The following is a 17047-nucleotide window of genomic DNA, read 5'->3' as shown; positions in this document are numbered from 1 at the left end:
CCCCATGGTGAAAATAACTTGCTGACACTCACTATCTAACTCCTTCATGAATATATTATGAGTTATTTGAAATGATGGAACATTTCTGGCAATCATCAGACAGGGAGAAGCAACATCATCGGGGATGGGGGGGGAAGAGAAGGAAATTGGGATTAAAAACATTTGAATTTTGTCCCTATGAGCTCTGAAATCATTTGAGCCGTTTAAGGAGATTAATGCTATTTAATCCCTCCATTATTGATTACATGAAGCACCTAAGCCCCCTAAATGAAATTAATAAAATGTAATCACTATCTTATATCTGTTCTTCTACATTTGACACTGAATAGGAGGTAAAAACAAACTGAATTTAAGACTGAAGATTTCCTCTGGTCGCATTGTGTTGGCGGCATTGTTAACATGATGGGAAGATCGCAGGGAACTGTGGAATTTTACCGGATAGAATGAGGCCATTTGGCCCATTGTGCCTCTACTCTTTTCCAATCCGTTACTTCTAGCAAAATCACAACTTCCTCTAAAAGTATGGCCTGACTCTTTCTGGAAACAAGAACTTAAGAAAAACCCCTCACTCCCAGATTTGTGAAATCTGTATTTAACTGTTTGTGTGAGAGCAGTTAATTTGACAAATTAATGCACTGCTTCATTTGTGGAATATTGGAGTGACCTCCAAATCCACATTCCTGACATATTTTCCTGTTGCAAGAGCTGGCACTTTTAAAAAAAAAAATCAATTTATGGGATGTGTGTGTCACTGGCTGGGCCAGCATTTATTGACTGTCCCTAATTGTTCTGCATTTCAGAGGGCAGTTGAGAGTCAACCACGTTGCTGTGGATCTGGAGTCACGGTGGTTAGCACCGCTGCCTCACAGCTCCAAGGACCTGGGTTCGACTCCCGGCTTGGGTCACTGTCTGTGTGGAGTTTGCACCTTCTCCCCGTGTCTTCGTGGGTTTCCTCCGGGCGCTCCGGTTTCCACCCACAGTCCAAAGGTGTGCAGGTTAGGTTCATTGGCCATGCTAAATTTCCCCTTAGTGTCCCGGGATGCATAGATTAGAGGGATTTAGCGGGGTAATTAGTGTGGGGTTTCAGGGATAGGGCCTGGGTGGGATTGTTGTCCTGCAGATTCAATGGGTCGAATGGCTTCCTTCTGCACTGTGTGGATTCTATGAATTCTACATGTAGGCCAGACCAGGTAAAGACAGCAGATTTCTTTCCCTAAAGGACGTGAGTGAACCAGATGGGTTTTTACGACAATCAATAGCATTAGACTTTTAATTCCAGATTTTTATTGAATTCAAATTTCATCATCTGCCCTGTTGGAATTTGAACACAGATTTCCAGATCTTGCTCGCTGGATTACTGGTCCAGTGACAATACCACTTCGCCATTGCCTCCCGTCAAGAGCTTCACCTCAAAACCATCAGCCCAAATAAAAATCTCCTCCCAGAAACAAAATGGGCATTGAGGCAAGGTGTTTGATTTAAAATAACTGGCGAGCAAAGTTTAAGTATCAGTGTCACAAGTAGGCTAACATTAACACTGCAATGAAGTTACTGTGAAAAATCCCCTGGTAGCCTGTTCGGGTACACTGAGGGAGAATTTAGCACGGCCAATGCACCTAACCAGCACATCTTTTGGACTGTGGGAGGAAACCGGAGCACGCGGAGGAAACCCACAGAGACACAGGGAGAACGTGCTGACTCTGCACAGACAGTGACCCAAGCCAGGAATCGAACCCAGGCCCTGGCGCTGTGAGGCAGTAATGTTAACCAGTGTGGCACCATGGGAAACACGGGTGTGAGATATGGACAGAATTTTCTGGACCCTTCAACCCTTCTAATTGCAGCCAAATGAACATTTGGAGGGGGTGGGGGGGGGGGGGGGGGTGGGGGGGGGTGTAGTGGGGGAGGGGTGGTGTTGTGCTGAGTGGTTGATCCGCCATGGGAGGGCTGGAAGATTCCGGCCAAAGAGAATGCTTTTTGCTCAGTGAATTGTTAGGATGCACTGCCTGATAGATTGCTGGAAAAAGATTCAAAAATAAGTTTCAAAGAGGAATTGGATCTCTGCCAAAGAAACAAGGACAAAAATTCAAGGCTATGGGGAAAAGGGTCCGTTTGGTAGTTCTTTCAGGTAGTTGGCACAGGCAAATCGGGCCAAATGACCCCCTTGTATTCTGTATGATATTTTTCATCGTTCTCTCATTCCATGATTCATCAGAGTTGTACCTGCTTCAGACTTCTTCCAGAGCAACATTTTCTTCTATTTCTGGATTGATATTCCTTCTACTATCAGTCCTGTTTGCTTCTCTCCACAGTAAACAGCAGCTTGTGTGAACTTACTGTAAGGCTGGCTTCAGTCACAGTGTGCACTAATCATGCTTCCAATTTCCTCTCACTCTGAGTTGCACATGGCGGTACAGCAGATGCTTCAACAAATCGCTTATTAATATTACTACTAGTGAGAATCTTGGTTGAATCATTATTAAAATATATAAATATATTTTATATATCTATACTCTAGGCAGCCCTTTCTTCACAGAGCTTTAAGAGGTGGTTATGTAGCTGTCCCACATATTTGCTGTGTGTGTGTCTGTGTAGCCACGGGAGGCTGGAGGGAATTGCTCTGAAACTCTGCACTTTCCCAATCTGTCCCTCATTAATGCCAGTGCCATCCGCTCGCCTGCCACTTTACTCCCAGTGTGCTGACAGGTGTTCCATTGAAACACTCGAACTAACTCGACTCAGGTATGTTTTATCTAAGACGACAGAGACTCGTCACATTGGGTGAGATTTTACGGCCTCGCTTGTCCCGAAACCAGAAAATCCCGCACGAGGTCAGCGCACCTTTCCGTGGTCCGCCCCTCGCCTGCTCCGATTCCTGTGGCGGGCGGAACGTTAAAATTCCAGCCATTGTCAGTTGAGGGAAGAACTCTCCTGAAGACTTCCACGTGGGCTCAAGGCATACGCACATAGTAGCGTATGGTGGGGATGCGGGGGAGGAATCAGGGATCAAAAGCTATGATCTCCTGAACAATATTCACTGTTTGGTTGCCAATCTTTATTGTGCTAGTAAATGTAAGATGTTCATTCATGGGATATGGGTGTCAGAGGGTATTTAAGAGTCAGCCACATGGCCAGATCAGGTATGGTTGGTAGATTTCCATCCTTAAAGGACATTTGTGATCCAGGTAGGCTTTTACAACAATCAACAATGATTTCATAATCGTCCAGTTTCCTCCCACTCCAAAGATGTGCTGGTTAGGTTGATTGGCCATGGAAATTGTCCCTTTGTGTTATGGAGCCCAATAGGGTAAATACAAGGATTTATGGGAATAGGGTGGGGTGGGATTGTTGTCAGTGCAGACTCGATGGGCCCAATGGCCTCCTTCTGCACTGTAGGGATTCTATGCTTCTATCATTAGACGTATAATTCCAGATTTTTATTGAGTTTAACTTTCACCACCTGCTGTGGTCTTACCCTGTGTCTCTGGATTATTAGTCCAGTAACAAAACCACGATGCCACCACCTCCCCTTGTTGTATCCAATTAGTGTATAGATGGGGTTGTTACAATTGGCCTCAGTGTGTTTGCGCCAAGAAAAAAATAACAGCTTTCCTATTCTTGTAATGTTATTCAGTGGCATAATATGGATAATGCCTTTAGTCTGCCCGGAGCAGTTGCAGAGATTTACTTAAATTCAGTGCTGCTATAAATCAAATGACAGGGAATACATTGGATGACATGTATTGTGAATATGATTGCAGTATACCTGTTCACCTATGGTGTGCATTGGTCCTCATATTTAAGGAAGGATATACTTGCATTGGAGTCAGTACAACGAAGGTTCATAGGACAGCTGCCTGACTTCAGCGACCAATGATGAGAAGCTAAGTAAATTGGATCTATAATTACTATCTTCACTTACAGAGGGCATTGGTGAAATCATGAGCAGGATTTTCTGGTTATGTTCGCCCCAAGACTGGAATATCCTGCGCAAGGTCAATGGACCTTTGCATGGTCCTGTCCCGCCCACTATGATTCCTGTGGCAGGACAGATGGGAAAATTCTGCCCCACATCTGCAGTACTGTGTAAAGTATTGGTCTCCTTATTGAAGGATAGATGGAAATGTGTTTGAAGCAGTTCGGACTGATTCCCAGAATGGTTGCGTTGTCTTATGAGGAAACGTTGGACAGGCTCGGCTTGTATCCACCAGGATTTAGAAGAGTAAGAAGTGACTTGATTGAAATGTATAAGGTCCTGAAGGCTCTTGAAAGGGTGGATGTGGAGAGGATGTTTCCTCTTGTGAGAGAACCTAAAACTAGAGGTCACTATTTAAAAATAAGGAGTCACCCGTTTAAGACAGAGACGCTTTTCTCTCAAAGTCTTTGGAACTCTCTTCCTCAAAAGTAGTTTTGAACACTTTTAAAGCAGAGGTGGATAGATTCTTGATTAGCAAGGGGGTGAAAGATTATTAAGGTTAGGTGGAAATGTGGAGTTGAGATTAAAATTAAACCAGCTATGAGTGGTCTGAGTGTTGGAACAGGCTCGAAGGGCTGAGTGGCCTACTCCTGCTTTGTATGTTTGTATATTCTCTGGGGAGGTGATGGCCTAGTGGTATTATTGCTAGACTATTAATCCAGAAACTCAGCTAATGTTCTGGAGACCCGGGTTCAAATCCCACCACGGCAGTTGGTGGAATTTGAATTCAATAAAAAATACCTGGAATTAAGAATCTACTGATGACCATGAAGCCATTGTCGATTGTCAGATAAACCCATCTGGTTCATTAATGTCCCTTGGGGAAGGAAATCTGCTGTCCTTACCTAGTCTGGTCTGCATGTTTCTCCAGAGCCACAGCAATGTGGTTGGCTCTCAACTGCCCTCTGAAATGACCTAGCAAGCCACTCAGTTCAAGGGCAATTAGGGATGGGCAGTAGATACTGACCAGTCAGCGATGTCCATTTCCTACAAATGAATAAAAAAAAAGTTGATCTCTTGTAACACACAAGATTCTGAAGTGGCTTGGCAGGTTAGACACTGAGAGGCTGTGTCCCCTGGTTGTGGAATCTAGAACACAGGGGCATAGTCTCGGAAGAGGGGTTGATCATTTAGGACTGAGATGAGGAGAGATTTCTTTTCTCAAAGGATTTGAGAGTCTTTGGAATCAAGTTCTTAGGTACATTGAGTTTCATTTCCAATAGGAAATCCAATCAGTCTGAAATGAATGGTGACGTGGCGGAGAACCTCTGTTGATTTTCCATCTAACCTGACTTGTCCCATCTAAACATCAGGAGAGGGAGGGTTAGGGTTGCAGCATGTTTCATGGCAAAAGTGGCCCATCAGCGGCACGACCTTCTGGTCCTGTCGCTGTCAACGGAGTTTCCCATTCTGTGCATCCCCTCCATGGCCCACATTGGGAAACCCATGTCGAGGGTTCACTGTCGGCAGGACCAGAAGATCCCACTGCCAAGAATGGCTGGAAAATTCCGGACATTGAATCAAGCAATATCTCATTATCTAGTAACTTAACAGATATTGGGAAGTTGTTTGGCCCAGTGAACAGTGAGGTTTGGGTGTTGTATAGGAGGTAGAAAAACATTCACTTCAGATCCTGAATGAGCATCTAGAAGTCAGGTGGCCGTATTAAGTTGCCTTTTTTGATTCCCACTTCACTCTCTTGATAAACAGAATATACTAATGATGCGCGAGATTTTCACCCCAATGCCGGGAAATCCCACCTGAGGTCAATGGACCTTTGTGTGTTCCGTGTCCCGCCCACTCCAATTCCCGTGGCAGAATGGATAGTAAAATTCCTGTCCTTATCAATGAGTTATTGGGAATTTTGCTGATCTTGACATCAAAGGAAATTTGGCTGGGAGACCTCTTCTGTTGTGGACACTTGATCATAAGAAATAGGAGGAGGAGAAGGCCATTGGTTCATTGGGTCTGCTCTGGCGTACGATCATGGCTGATCTGACTGTGGCCGCAACTCCAGTTTTCCGCCTGTCCGCTATACATAACCCCCCAACGCCCTTGTCAATCAAAAATGTGGTTTTCTCAGCCTTGAATACATTTGCTATGCCTCACTGCTGCCTTTGAATTATTCCAGCAGTATAATTGCATCCAGAAGTTTTGAGTGGCTGCTGCAGTAGAACTTTCTCATGAATAAAGATGGTCACTAGTTCCAGTATGTACGAGTATGTTTGATCTGGGTTCAGTTCCCTGGTGACTCACTGGGACGTGTATTATCTAATGCGCAACTAATTGAGTTATCCAGATATGGAAACTTGCAGACTTGTTTTCATCTTGGTTGCAATTTGTTGGGTGATCGCATCCAATATAATAGTAGGGAAAGTATAGTGAGAAGTCTCACAAAACCGGATTAAAGTCCAACAGGTTTGTTTGGAATCGCAAGCTTTCGGAGCACTGTTCCTTCATTAGGTGATGAAGGAGCAGCACTCTGAAAGCTCGTGATTCCAAATAAACCTGTTGGACTTTAACCTGGTGTTGTGAGATTCTTTTACTGTGCCCACCCCAGTCCAATGCCAGCATCTCCACAGTAGGGAAAGTATAGCTGACCGTGGAACTTTGTGCTTGGGAAGGAGAAACATTGGTCAAGAGCTGTCTTCTTGAAATGCTGCAGTCCACATGCTGTAGGTCGACCCACAATGCCGTTAGGGAGGGAATTCCAGGACTTTAAGGGGAGGTGGTGGCTGGGTGGTATTATCGCTGGACTATTAATCCAGAAACTCACTTACTGGCTGGGGACCCGGGTTCGAATCCCACCACGGCAGATGGTGGAATTTGAATTCAATGAAAAACATCTGGAATTGTGAATCAACTGATGACCATGAAACCATTGCTGATTGTCTGGAAAAATCTATCTGATTCACTAATGTCATTTAGGGAAGGAAATCTGCCGTCCTTACCTGGTCTGGCCTACATGTGACTGACTGACAGCGATGTGGCTGACTCTCACTGGCCTCTGAAATGGCCTAGCAAGCCACTCGGGTGTATCAATCGCTGCAAAGTCAATAACGTGGAACGGCATGGGCGAAAAATAATGGAAGAACATTCTGTCCATACCAGACATGCTCACATCTAAATGCTGCTTTTAAAAATGGTCCGAAAAATACCATTGCTATTCTGCCTTGTGCAGATTTGCACACAGCAATTCTGAATGCACTGAAATCAGTAATTATTGCTACAGAATAAATTCGAAGGAAAAGACATTTACTTATGCTGTGAATATATATGCTTCTGACACAGGAACAAGAAAAATAAATATCTAGACGATTAGCTGAAAATTGGAATGCAAAGGCTGTGGAATTAATTTTACTGAAGCGCCACGTGCGTGGGTTCTCAGAGAAAAAAGGGAGTGAAAAATAAAGAGAGAGAGAGAGAAAAAATGAGGACAGAAAGAACTATGGAATGTCGAAGCTCATCTGTAACTGTCTTGCAACATGTCTGCTGAGAATAGAGAGAAAAAAACATTCATTGGGTGAAACAAAACATCACTGGCAGTGCCGGTTAGAATTCTACATGGAAAGAGCCCAAGTTTTGTGTGGGCTGGTGATAGGTCGGTTTCTGCTAATGACGAGGGTTATGTAATCGGTGCTGGTCTAGTTTTAACACCTGCAGAAGCTGATCAGTCCAGAAGAGAGTGAGAGAGAAAAAGAGAGAGAGAGAGACAGAGAGAGAGAGAGAAGCAAGCCCGAGTCTAGAGTACAGCACTCGCTCTCAGTCCTGTTGTTTACCTGCATTAACTAAACCCCGGCTGCTGATTTTCAGACTTTAATCCTCAGACGTTTTAGGATGGATTGCTGTACTGTATGTATCATTTCTAGTTCTTTTTATGTCTTCGTTTCATTGTGATTTGTCTGCAGAATTCAAGTCAGATGGTTTTAGAACCTTTAGTTTTGAACTAGTATTGTTGCATATCGGTGAGACAGGCTGAAACAGGAGGTGATAGTATCAATGGCATTTGGGGAGCGTTTTCAATATAAATCTCCGACTATCTTGCCTAATGCATTGGCTGTCAGTAGTATTTTTTTATTTTATAAAATTAAAATACAACTAAAAGTTGTAAAAGGAGCTTTGACAAGATTTGAGCTGTGAGATTTCTAGCAGTTCTACCTGTGTGGTTTATATTTCATTTAAGGAAAAAAGCAATTCTAAACGAGAAGTACTTTGAGAATGAAGTTTGAACTGAAGAATTGATGAAGTGACTTTCTGCATTTTTAACTCTTAAAGTGCTGATTTCTTGTTGCTTCTCCAGTGAAGTATATGTTGTCCAGAAACATCTAGAGGTCGAAACAAATTTGTTGTACATGATATTATAATAATGTGGTATGAAATTTAAAAATGGTGTGTGCTCAACTAAAAGCTCTCCATCAAAGTTTCTCCTGGAAAGATGCATCAGCTGCTATGCATTGAAACTGAGGTTAGGATCAGGAAATGGCCAAAGTGGCAGAGGTACTTTCAGATCAGTGCAGAAATATTTTATTTAGGAGTTCACGAAGGCATTCTTATCATCCAAAAATGGAACTCTGGTGCGATGTATTTCCCCATTTGAAACTTGCGATGTTCCTCTCTTCTGTAATACAAAGTGTTTATTGGTGTCGATTGGGTAATCTTGTGGGAAAACTAAGCCATTTTAAGCAAAAGACCGGAAACTTTTCCACTCGAAGAGCAATGTATGTTTGGAATAATTTGCCAAGTAGAGACAGGGGAAGTAAAATTTCACAGACATTTTGAAATGCAGTTGGATGTAAAGATATAAGAAGAGCACGCTTAAAGAGAGCAAAATGAATCTTCATGTTTTTGATTTTCACTTGTATCCTAACAAATATCAGGACATGTCGCAATAGAAAGTATGTTCAAAGCACTTAGGGCATTTACTAATTAACAAACCAATGTGTTCACACAAAGATGCTCATAACACAATTTATGAAGTAAGTGTATATGCTGTGAGGTCTCATTGATGCAGTAACAATAAGATGTCTGACTTCCAATGCAAATATTTATGCATTAGATAACTGTTCTTGCTGTAATTAATCCCATTAACACACAGAAACAGACTGGAAGCTTGAGTTTGATATTGTTACATGATGATCATTATCACTTTGGGGTGCACATCAGTGATTCAGATTATGCTGACCTTCAACAGAATATGGACCCAAAAATGGAAGTGCTCCATCCGCTTGAAATTCATGGTGAATGATGCAAAATTAACATGCGCCCTGGAGCAGGTGCAAGGATATAATTATTTGAGGGACTGTTAGTCTCCTTTTGCCTTGATTTACTCTCATTGCCAGCCTCCTCCAGCCCAATTAAATATCTCCCTAAATGTATCCAAATGGGAGCAGGTGTTGGAGGTTGGGGGGCGGGGTGGGGGCAAGGGGGTGGGGGGGAGGTGGGGAGGGGGCTGGGGAGCTAACTGTTCTGAGGTCACTGATAACGTCGTCCATTGGCAACACTAAGAATGAGAAATGGAAGCTTGACAGATACTCCCATTCATCTTATCCTCTGTGTCAAAGCTCAATGGACTTGCCAATTATGATTGACTCTTATATTAAGGTGTGGATATGCTTGAAAGTTAGGAGTGAAACTGTACAACTGAAAATGTTGCCTGAAATTGACAAGAGCATACTGACTGCAAAATTGTGTTCTGGTCCTGGGAGGCGAGGTTTCTTCTCTTTAAAATGCTTTCTCCTCTTCCCATTGCTGGCATCTCCCCACATCTTACACCTTCCATGGCCAACAGGATGTGTGGGGCATCTGCTCATAGACTTCTACTGATGCCATTCTTAAGGCTAGTTCTGGGTAGATGCATTGTAAGGGTCTAAGATTTTCTATGTTCTGTTTGTGGGATTGATGAACCTGAATTGTCCATTATATATCGAGGGTCGGATTCTCCGACCTTGCTCGCAGTTGGGATTCTCCCATCTCACTGCAGTGAACAGAGATTTGGCTGAGCGCCAAATACTCTGTCCTCACTGGCAGTGGCGGAAGGGTGTAAACGCTTGGGGAATTCCAGCCCTAATGTCACAAATTCATCACATTATGACTTGTGCACACGAGATCACATATTGTCACTCTCAAACACAGCTATAGGTTTTGCTCTCTGCCATTTTGAACTGACAAACTAACCCAGCCCTTTCCCTCAATATTCATAGAATCATAGAAACCCTACAGTGCAGAAAGAGGCCATCTGGCCCATCGAGTCTGCACCGACCACAATCCCACCCAGGCCCTACCCCCATATCCCTACACATTTACCCGCTAATCGCACTAACCTACGCATCTCAGGACACTAAGGGGCAATTTTAGCATGGCCAATCAACCTAGCCCGCACATCTTTGGACTGTGGGAGGAAACCGGAGCATGCAGGCATGAGGAGAATGTGTAAACTCCACACAGACAGTGACCCAAGCCGGGAATCGAACTCAGATCCCTGGAGCTATGAAGCAGCAGTGCTAACCACTGTGCTACCGTGCCGCAAAGAAAATATTATTTTCCTTGTATCTGCTATTTTAAAAATGGTACATTTTGGCACTTCCTCTCCCACCATTATTTGTGTATAGACTGTAGCAATCTCTTCAAACCTGGGAATATTGGAGTTTATTAATTGGGAAGAGTAATAAGCCCTTTCTTAACTGTGCTTCTACCTGTAGGACCAGACACTGATTGTGTGTCAGTGATAGCTAAAAAACATTCCTTATAAAACTGTCGGCAGCTCATCGAAAAAGAAGCTGGAAAATCAAAGAAATGGAGACGATGAAAACTTGCAATTATATAACGCCTTTGGCATAGTAAAAATCTTCCAAGGTACTTCACTAGTGTGCAACCAAAGAAAAATTGACAACGAGTTAGAGAAGGAGACATTAGGGCAGTGGAACAAAAGCTTGATCAAAGAGATATGTTTTGAGAAGCATCTTAAATGGTGAGACAGAGGTGAGAAGTCAGGGAGTTCGAGGAGAAAATACCTAAACCTCTGTGAATCGGCAGCTGAGGACTTGGCTGCCAATGGTGGACTAAGGTTGGGGTGGGGGATGGGGCGTGGCTATGGAATAAAGAAGAGACCCGAGTTCTTGGAGATCTGTAGGGATGGAAGTAATTGAGGCTAAAGCATTGAATGTTTTCAAGAAGCAGTTAGATATAGCACTTGAAGCAAAGGGGATCGAAGGATATGGGAGAAAGGCGGGATCAAGCTACTCCTCCTCCTCTGACCAAAAAAAAGGGCACAGGCATTACAGGTCAGAAAGTGACATGAGACCAATGGATGCAGCTGATTGGTGAGTAAGTCCTGGTGGCCATTTCCAAACCAAATTAAATTGAAACTCATTGTTCAGGCAAGAGTAGGGAATTATTTGCTTTATTCATTTATCTTTATAAGATTTTTAAACTTAAAGGTTTTAGTCAAGGCACGAGAGCACGAAGCTGCGGTTTGCTCTTCTTGCTCCATGTGGGAGGCTGGGCACATTTCCAGTGTCTGGGGCCAGCATGTGTGCAGGAAGTGTGTCCAGCTGCAGCTCCTGAAGCTCGAGTTTCGGAGCTTGGACGGTGGCTGGGGACACTGTGGAGCGAGTCTTGGAGCACTGTGGATAGCACATTTACGGAGGTGGTCACACCGCAGCTGAAGGGACTTGAGGAAGGAAGGGAATATGGGTGACCACCAGGCAGACTCAGAGATATAGGCAGGTAGTTCAGGAGTCCCCTAGGGTCTCGCTCATAAATCAGCATTCCATTTTGGAGGCTGATGAGGGTGCTGGTTCCTCCAGGGAGTGCAGTCAGAGCCAAACCTCTGGCACTTCAGGCAGTCTGTCTGTACAAGTTTCAAGGGAGGGGGGGAAGAAAGGCAGGCAATAGCAATAGGGGATTCTATAGTCAGGGGTACAGATAGGTGCTACTGTGGCCGTCAACGTGACTCCTGGATGGTATGTTGCCTCTCTGGTGCTAGGGTCCCGGATGTCACTGAACGGCTGCAGGGCATTCTGAAGTGGGAGGGTGGTAAGGCAGAGGTCATGGTACATGTTGGTATCAATGACATAGATAGAAAGAGGGATGAGGTCTTGCATCAAGAATTCAGGGAGTTAGTCAGTAGACTAAAAAGCAAGACCTCTCGGGTTGTAATCTCGGGATTACTCCCAGTGCCTCGTGCTAGCGAGCACAGAAATAGGAGGACAGATGGATTCATGGCTTAAGAGTTTGTGCAGGAGGGAGGGTTTTAGATTCCTGAATCACTGGGATCATTTCTGGGGAAGGTGGGATCTATACAAATGGGACGGTCTACATCTGAATCAGAATGGGACTAGAATCCTTGCGGGACATTTTGCTCGTGCTGTTGAGAGGAGTTTAAACTCATTTGGTAGCGTGATGGGACACAGACGGCCAGCAGAACAAGGGCGCGGAATCATATCGCAAAACAAACATGTCAGAGAGAGTGCAGCTGTATTAAGTTTCAAGGGAGTAAGGCCAAGCTGGATGGCCTCTATTTTAACGCCAGGAGTGTTGCAGGTAAAACGGATGAGTTGAGGGCAATGATTGACACATGAAAGTGTGATATAGCAGCCATCACAGAGACATGGTTGAAGGAAGGACACAATTGGCAACACAACATTCTGGGATATAGAATCTTCAGGTGAGACAGGTAAAAGAGGAGGAGGCATTGCATTATTCATTAAGTAGTCAGTAACTGCAATAAGGAGAGATGATATCTTGGAGAGGGCATGAAATGAAGCTTTGTGGTTAGAGTATAGGAATAAAAAAGGGGCAGCCACATTTTTAGGTGTATATTATGGACCCCCAGATAGTCAGAGGGATATTGAGGAGCAAATACATGCTCAGTTTGTGGAGATGAGTAAAAACCATAACAATAGTGTTATTATATTAGGTGATTTCAACTTTCCCAACATTAACCGGGGTATACATAGTGTTAAGAGCTTGGATGGAGTAGATTTCTTGAAACGTATACTGGAGACCTTTTTAAATCAATATGTGGAGGATCCAACAGGGGAGGGAGCTGTGCTGGACCTGATTCTGGGGAATGAAGCCGGACAGTTGGTTGAGGTGGTAGTGGGGGAGCATTTTAGTGATAGCGATCACAACATGGTACAATTTTAGCTTGTTACTGACAAGGAAATAGACAAGCTGCAAAAAAAAATGTTTGGATTGGGAGGAAAGTGGATTTTAGTGAAATAAGACAGGATCTGGCCAAGGTAGACTGGGAACAGCTACTAATGGGAAAATCTACAGAAAAGCAGTGAGGAGCATTCAAAAAGGAAATGGGGAGAGGGTGTAAGCTCAACGTGTTCCCTCTAGCTTGATAGATAGGAATAACAAGCCCAAAGAACCATGGATGACCAGAGGTACTCAGGATACAATTAGAAGGAAAAGAAAGGCTTTTAAAAAGTACAACGGGAACAAATTAGTGGATGCATTAGTGAGGTATAGAAAGTGCAGGGTGGAACTTAATAAAGCAATTAGGAATGCAAAGGGGATATGAGAAAGCTCTGGCTAGTAAAAGTAGGGAAAATCCAAGATATTCTATAAGTATATCAATGGGAAGAGGGTAACCAGGGAAAGAGTAGGGCCCGTTAGGGACCAAGGAGGCAATCTGTGGGTGGAGACTGAGGAGTTTGGTTGAGTGCTAAATGAATACTTCACATCCCTCTTCACCCAAGAGAATGAGGTTGATGGTGTGGAATTCACAGAGAGAGACTGTGAAGTTCTTGAGCAAATTGAAGGATAAGGTATTGGAGGTTGGCAGCCTTAAAAGTGGATAAATCTCCAGGTCCAGATGAATTGTGCCCAAGGCTGCTGTGGGAGGCAAGGAAGGAGATTGCAGGGGCTCTGACCCAAATTTTCAATTTGTATCTGGCCACTGGGTAGGTGCCAGAGGACTGGAGAACAGCTAATGCGATTCTGCTATTTAAGAAGGGTTGTAGAGATAAACCAGGGAACTACAGACCAGTGAGTCTCACATCAGTGGTCTGAAGGAGAGCATCTATTTCCACTTGGAGAGGCAGTGCAGTCGATGTAGTTTGTATGGATTTCAGCAAAGCCTTTGACAAGGTCCCACATGGGAGACTTGTTAAAATGGTAAATTCACATGGGATACAGTGTAATTTGATAAAGTGGATTCAAAATTGTCTCAGTTGTAGGGACAGAGGGTGATGACAGAGGTGACTGGAAGCCAGTGTGCAGTGGCGTACCACAGGGATGTGTGTTGGGCCTCTTATCATTCATCATTTGTATAAATGACATTGATGACTATGTGGGAGGTAGGATTCGTAAGTTTGCGGATGACGCAAAGATTGGACGGATGGTTAACAGTGAGGCGGAGTATTTTGGGCTACAAGAAGATATAGACGGAATGGTCAAATGGGCAGATAAGTGGCAGATGGAATTTAACCCTGAAAGGTGTGAGGTGATACATTTTGGAAGGAGTAATTTGACAAAGAAGTATTCAATGAATGGTGAGACACTAGGAAGTTCTATGGAACAAAGGGACCTTGGCATGCTTGTCCATAGATCTCTGAAAGTGGAAGGGCATGTTAGTAGGGTGGTGAAAAAGACATATGGGACATTTGCCTTTATTAGCTGAGGCATAGATTACAAAGGCAGGGAAGTCATATTTCTGCTGTATAGAACTTTGGTGAGGCCACAGCTGGAGTACTATGTGCAGTTCTGGTCGACACATTATCAGAAGGATGGTGATTGCACTGAAAGGGGTGCATCTTCATACTTCATACTGCATTTTCACTTGGAAATCAGGTTATGTCCATTATTTAGGAAACTTAAATGGGGAGTGGAGGTGGTTTGTAGCTTTTTGAGGCAGCAACCTTCTTTAGAGGGAAAATGTCAACAAGTAGACAATGGACCATTTCTGAAGTTTATTTATATCTTCATTCATGGGACATGGGCATTGCTGGCTGGCCAGCATTTATTGCCCATCCCTAGTTACCTGAGGGCAGTTGAGAGTCACACACATTGCTGTGGCTCTGGAGTGCAGAGGAGATTCACCAGGATGCTGCCTGGGATGGAACATTTAAGTTATGAAGGGAGGTTGCGTAAGCTTGGTTTGTTTTTGTTGAAGCAGAGAAGACTGAGGGGCGACCTGATTGAGGTGTACAAGATTATGAGAGACATGGACAGAGTGGATAAGGAGCAGCTGTTTCCCTCAGTTGAAGGGTCAGTCATGAGGGCAGTTAGGTCCAAGGTGAAGGGCAGGAGGTTGAGGGTGATGATGGTCTAGAATGTGCTGCCTGGGAGGGTGGTGGAGGCGGGTTTCCTTGCATCCTTTAAAAAGTACGTGAATGAGCACTTGGCACATCATAACATTCAGGGCTATGGGGCAAGTGCTGGCAGATAGGGTTAAGTGGGAGTTCAGGTGTTTCTAATGTGTCGGTGCGGACTCGATGGACTGAAGGGCCTCTTCTGTGCTGTATGATTCTATGATTCTATCATTCTGTGGTCAGCCATGATCACAATGAATGGCGAAGCAGGCTCAAAGAGCCAAATAGCCTGCTGTTGTTCCTATTTTCTATACTTCTATGATTGAGTTGGTGGAGGATGGGACAATAAAGGGATGGGACATGAGGGTGAGATATTTCAAATGGTGGTGTTTGGCAACCAGCAGTAATTGTAGGTCAGTGAGCAGAGCAAGGTGATTGGTTAGTGGCCAATTGTGTGGGTTGAGATCTGGGCAGCAAAACAAGAGAGAGAAAAATACCGATTACTTTTATAAAGCTCTCTTGATGATATAGCTTGGTAATATACTGCACAGTGTGGTACTCAGCTGGACAGATGAAGAAGGTCTGGATGTTTCACTATAATAAATGTGATAGGATATCTGCAAGTCGTTCTTGGTCTGGAAGAATTTTGCCAGCATTCCTCGGCTAGGGAGAGTTGAGATTAGCCAGAGTGCCTGCTCCTGTTTATCTTCTGTTGGTCCCTGCTGGAAATGCATGTGTGCGGTTCTTGAGTACAGGTTGGATTGCATTCAGCAGTATTGCAAATGAGTGCCAGCTGACGTCCAGCTGGTAAGTGGAGTCCAGCCAATTTAGACCAAGTATTGGAAAGGCTGATAGGAATCGCAATGGAATAAATCGGAAGGGAAATGGGGAAAGGGGTAGAAATCAAAAGATTAAAAAATATGGTGGTTGTGCTCAAATTTGCAACACGACCAAGGAAAACTAGGTTATTCTCTGCAGCAGTCTTAACTGCTTCCCTGGGGAAAACCTTGTTAGGCTTACTTCCGACTGTTTGAGTTGGAAAAATGTATGCGTGTCTGTGTGTGTGATGCTTGTTTCCAAGGAGCCAATTAAGCACTGCCAGTGACGATGCAGAAGGAAAGGTGATTTTTTTTTAAATTGCAGCTATAACAGGTTGTCTTAGGCACCATTCCTTTGCCACTCTTTGTCACTCCAGCAGGGAAACTTTCATTGCATGCATTTATGAAGTAACCAGTTCCATAATATATGCATCTCCATACTGCATTTCCACTTGGAAATCAGGTTATGTACATTATTTAGGAAACTTAAACGGAGAGTTGAGGTGGTTTGTAGCTTTTTGAGGCAGCAACCTTCTTTAGAGGGAAAATGTCAACAAGTAGACAATGGACCATTTCTGAAGTTTTTTTATATCTTCATTCATGGGACATGGGCGTCGCTGGCTGGCCAGCATTTATTGCCCATCCCTAGTTACCTGAGGGCAGTTGAGAGTCACCCACATTGCTGTGGCTCTGGAGTCACATGTAGGCTAGACTGGGTAGGGATGGCAGATTTCCTTCCCTAAAGGACATTAGTGAACCAGATGGGTTTTTACAACAATCAAAATGGTTTCATCAGTAGATTCTTACTTCCAGATATTTTCCATTGATTTCTCTTCCCTAAAGGACATTAGTGAACCAGATGGGTTTTACTGACATTCGACAATGGTTTCATGGTTATCGGTAGATTCTTAATTCCAGACTTTTTTTATTGTCTTCAAATTCCAACATCTGCCATGGCGGGATTCGAACCCGGGTCCCTAGAACATTAACTG

The 17047-nt window shown here is 43.9% G+C and overlaps 1 protein-coding gene across 1 annotated transcript in view; it reads left to right on the top strand.

Moving 5' to 3' along the window:
• Nucleotides 1–7651: 7651 nt before the first annotated feature.
• Nucleotides 7652–17047, top strand: part of nrgna (neurogranin (protein kinase C substrate, RC3) a) — an 80028-nt gene continuing 70632 nt past the window's right edge. The window contains exon 1 of the mRNA XM_078199167.1: nt 7652–7828. Within this exon, the coding sequence (XP_078055293.1) occupies nt 7814–7828 (15 nt within the window). The 5' untranslated portion in view covers nt 7652–7813. The remainder of the gene's footprint in view (nt 7829–17047) is intronic.

Source organism: Mustelus asterias, chromosome 27 (genome assembly GCF_964213995.1).
Source record: "Mustelus asterias chromosome 27, sMusAst1.hap1.1, whole genome shotgun sequence".
Classification (NCBI taxonomy): Eukaryota; Metazoa; Chordata; class Chondrichthyes; order Carcharhiniformes; family Triakidae; genus Mustelus; species Mustelus asterias.
Note: the sequence above shows the minus strand (reverse complement) of the source record. Positions and strands in the feature narration are given on the sequence as shown.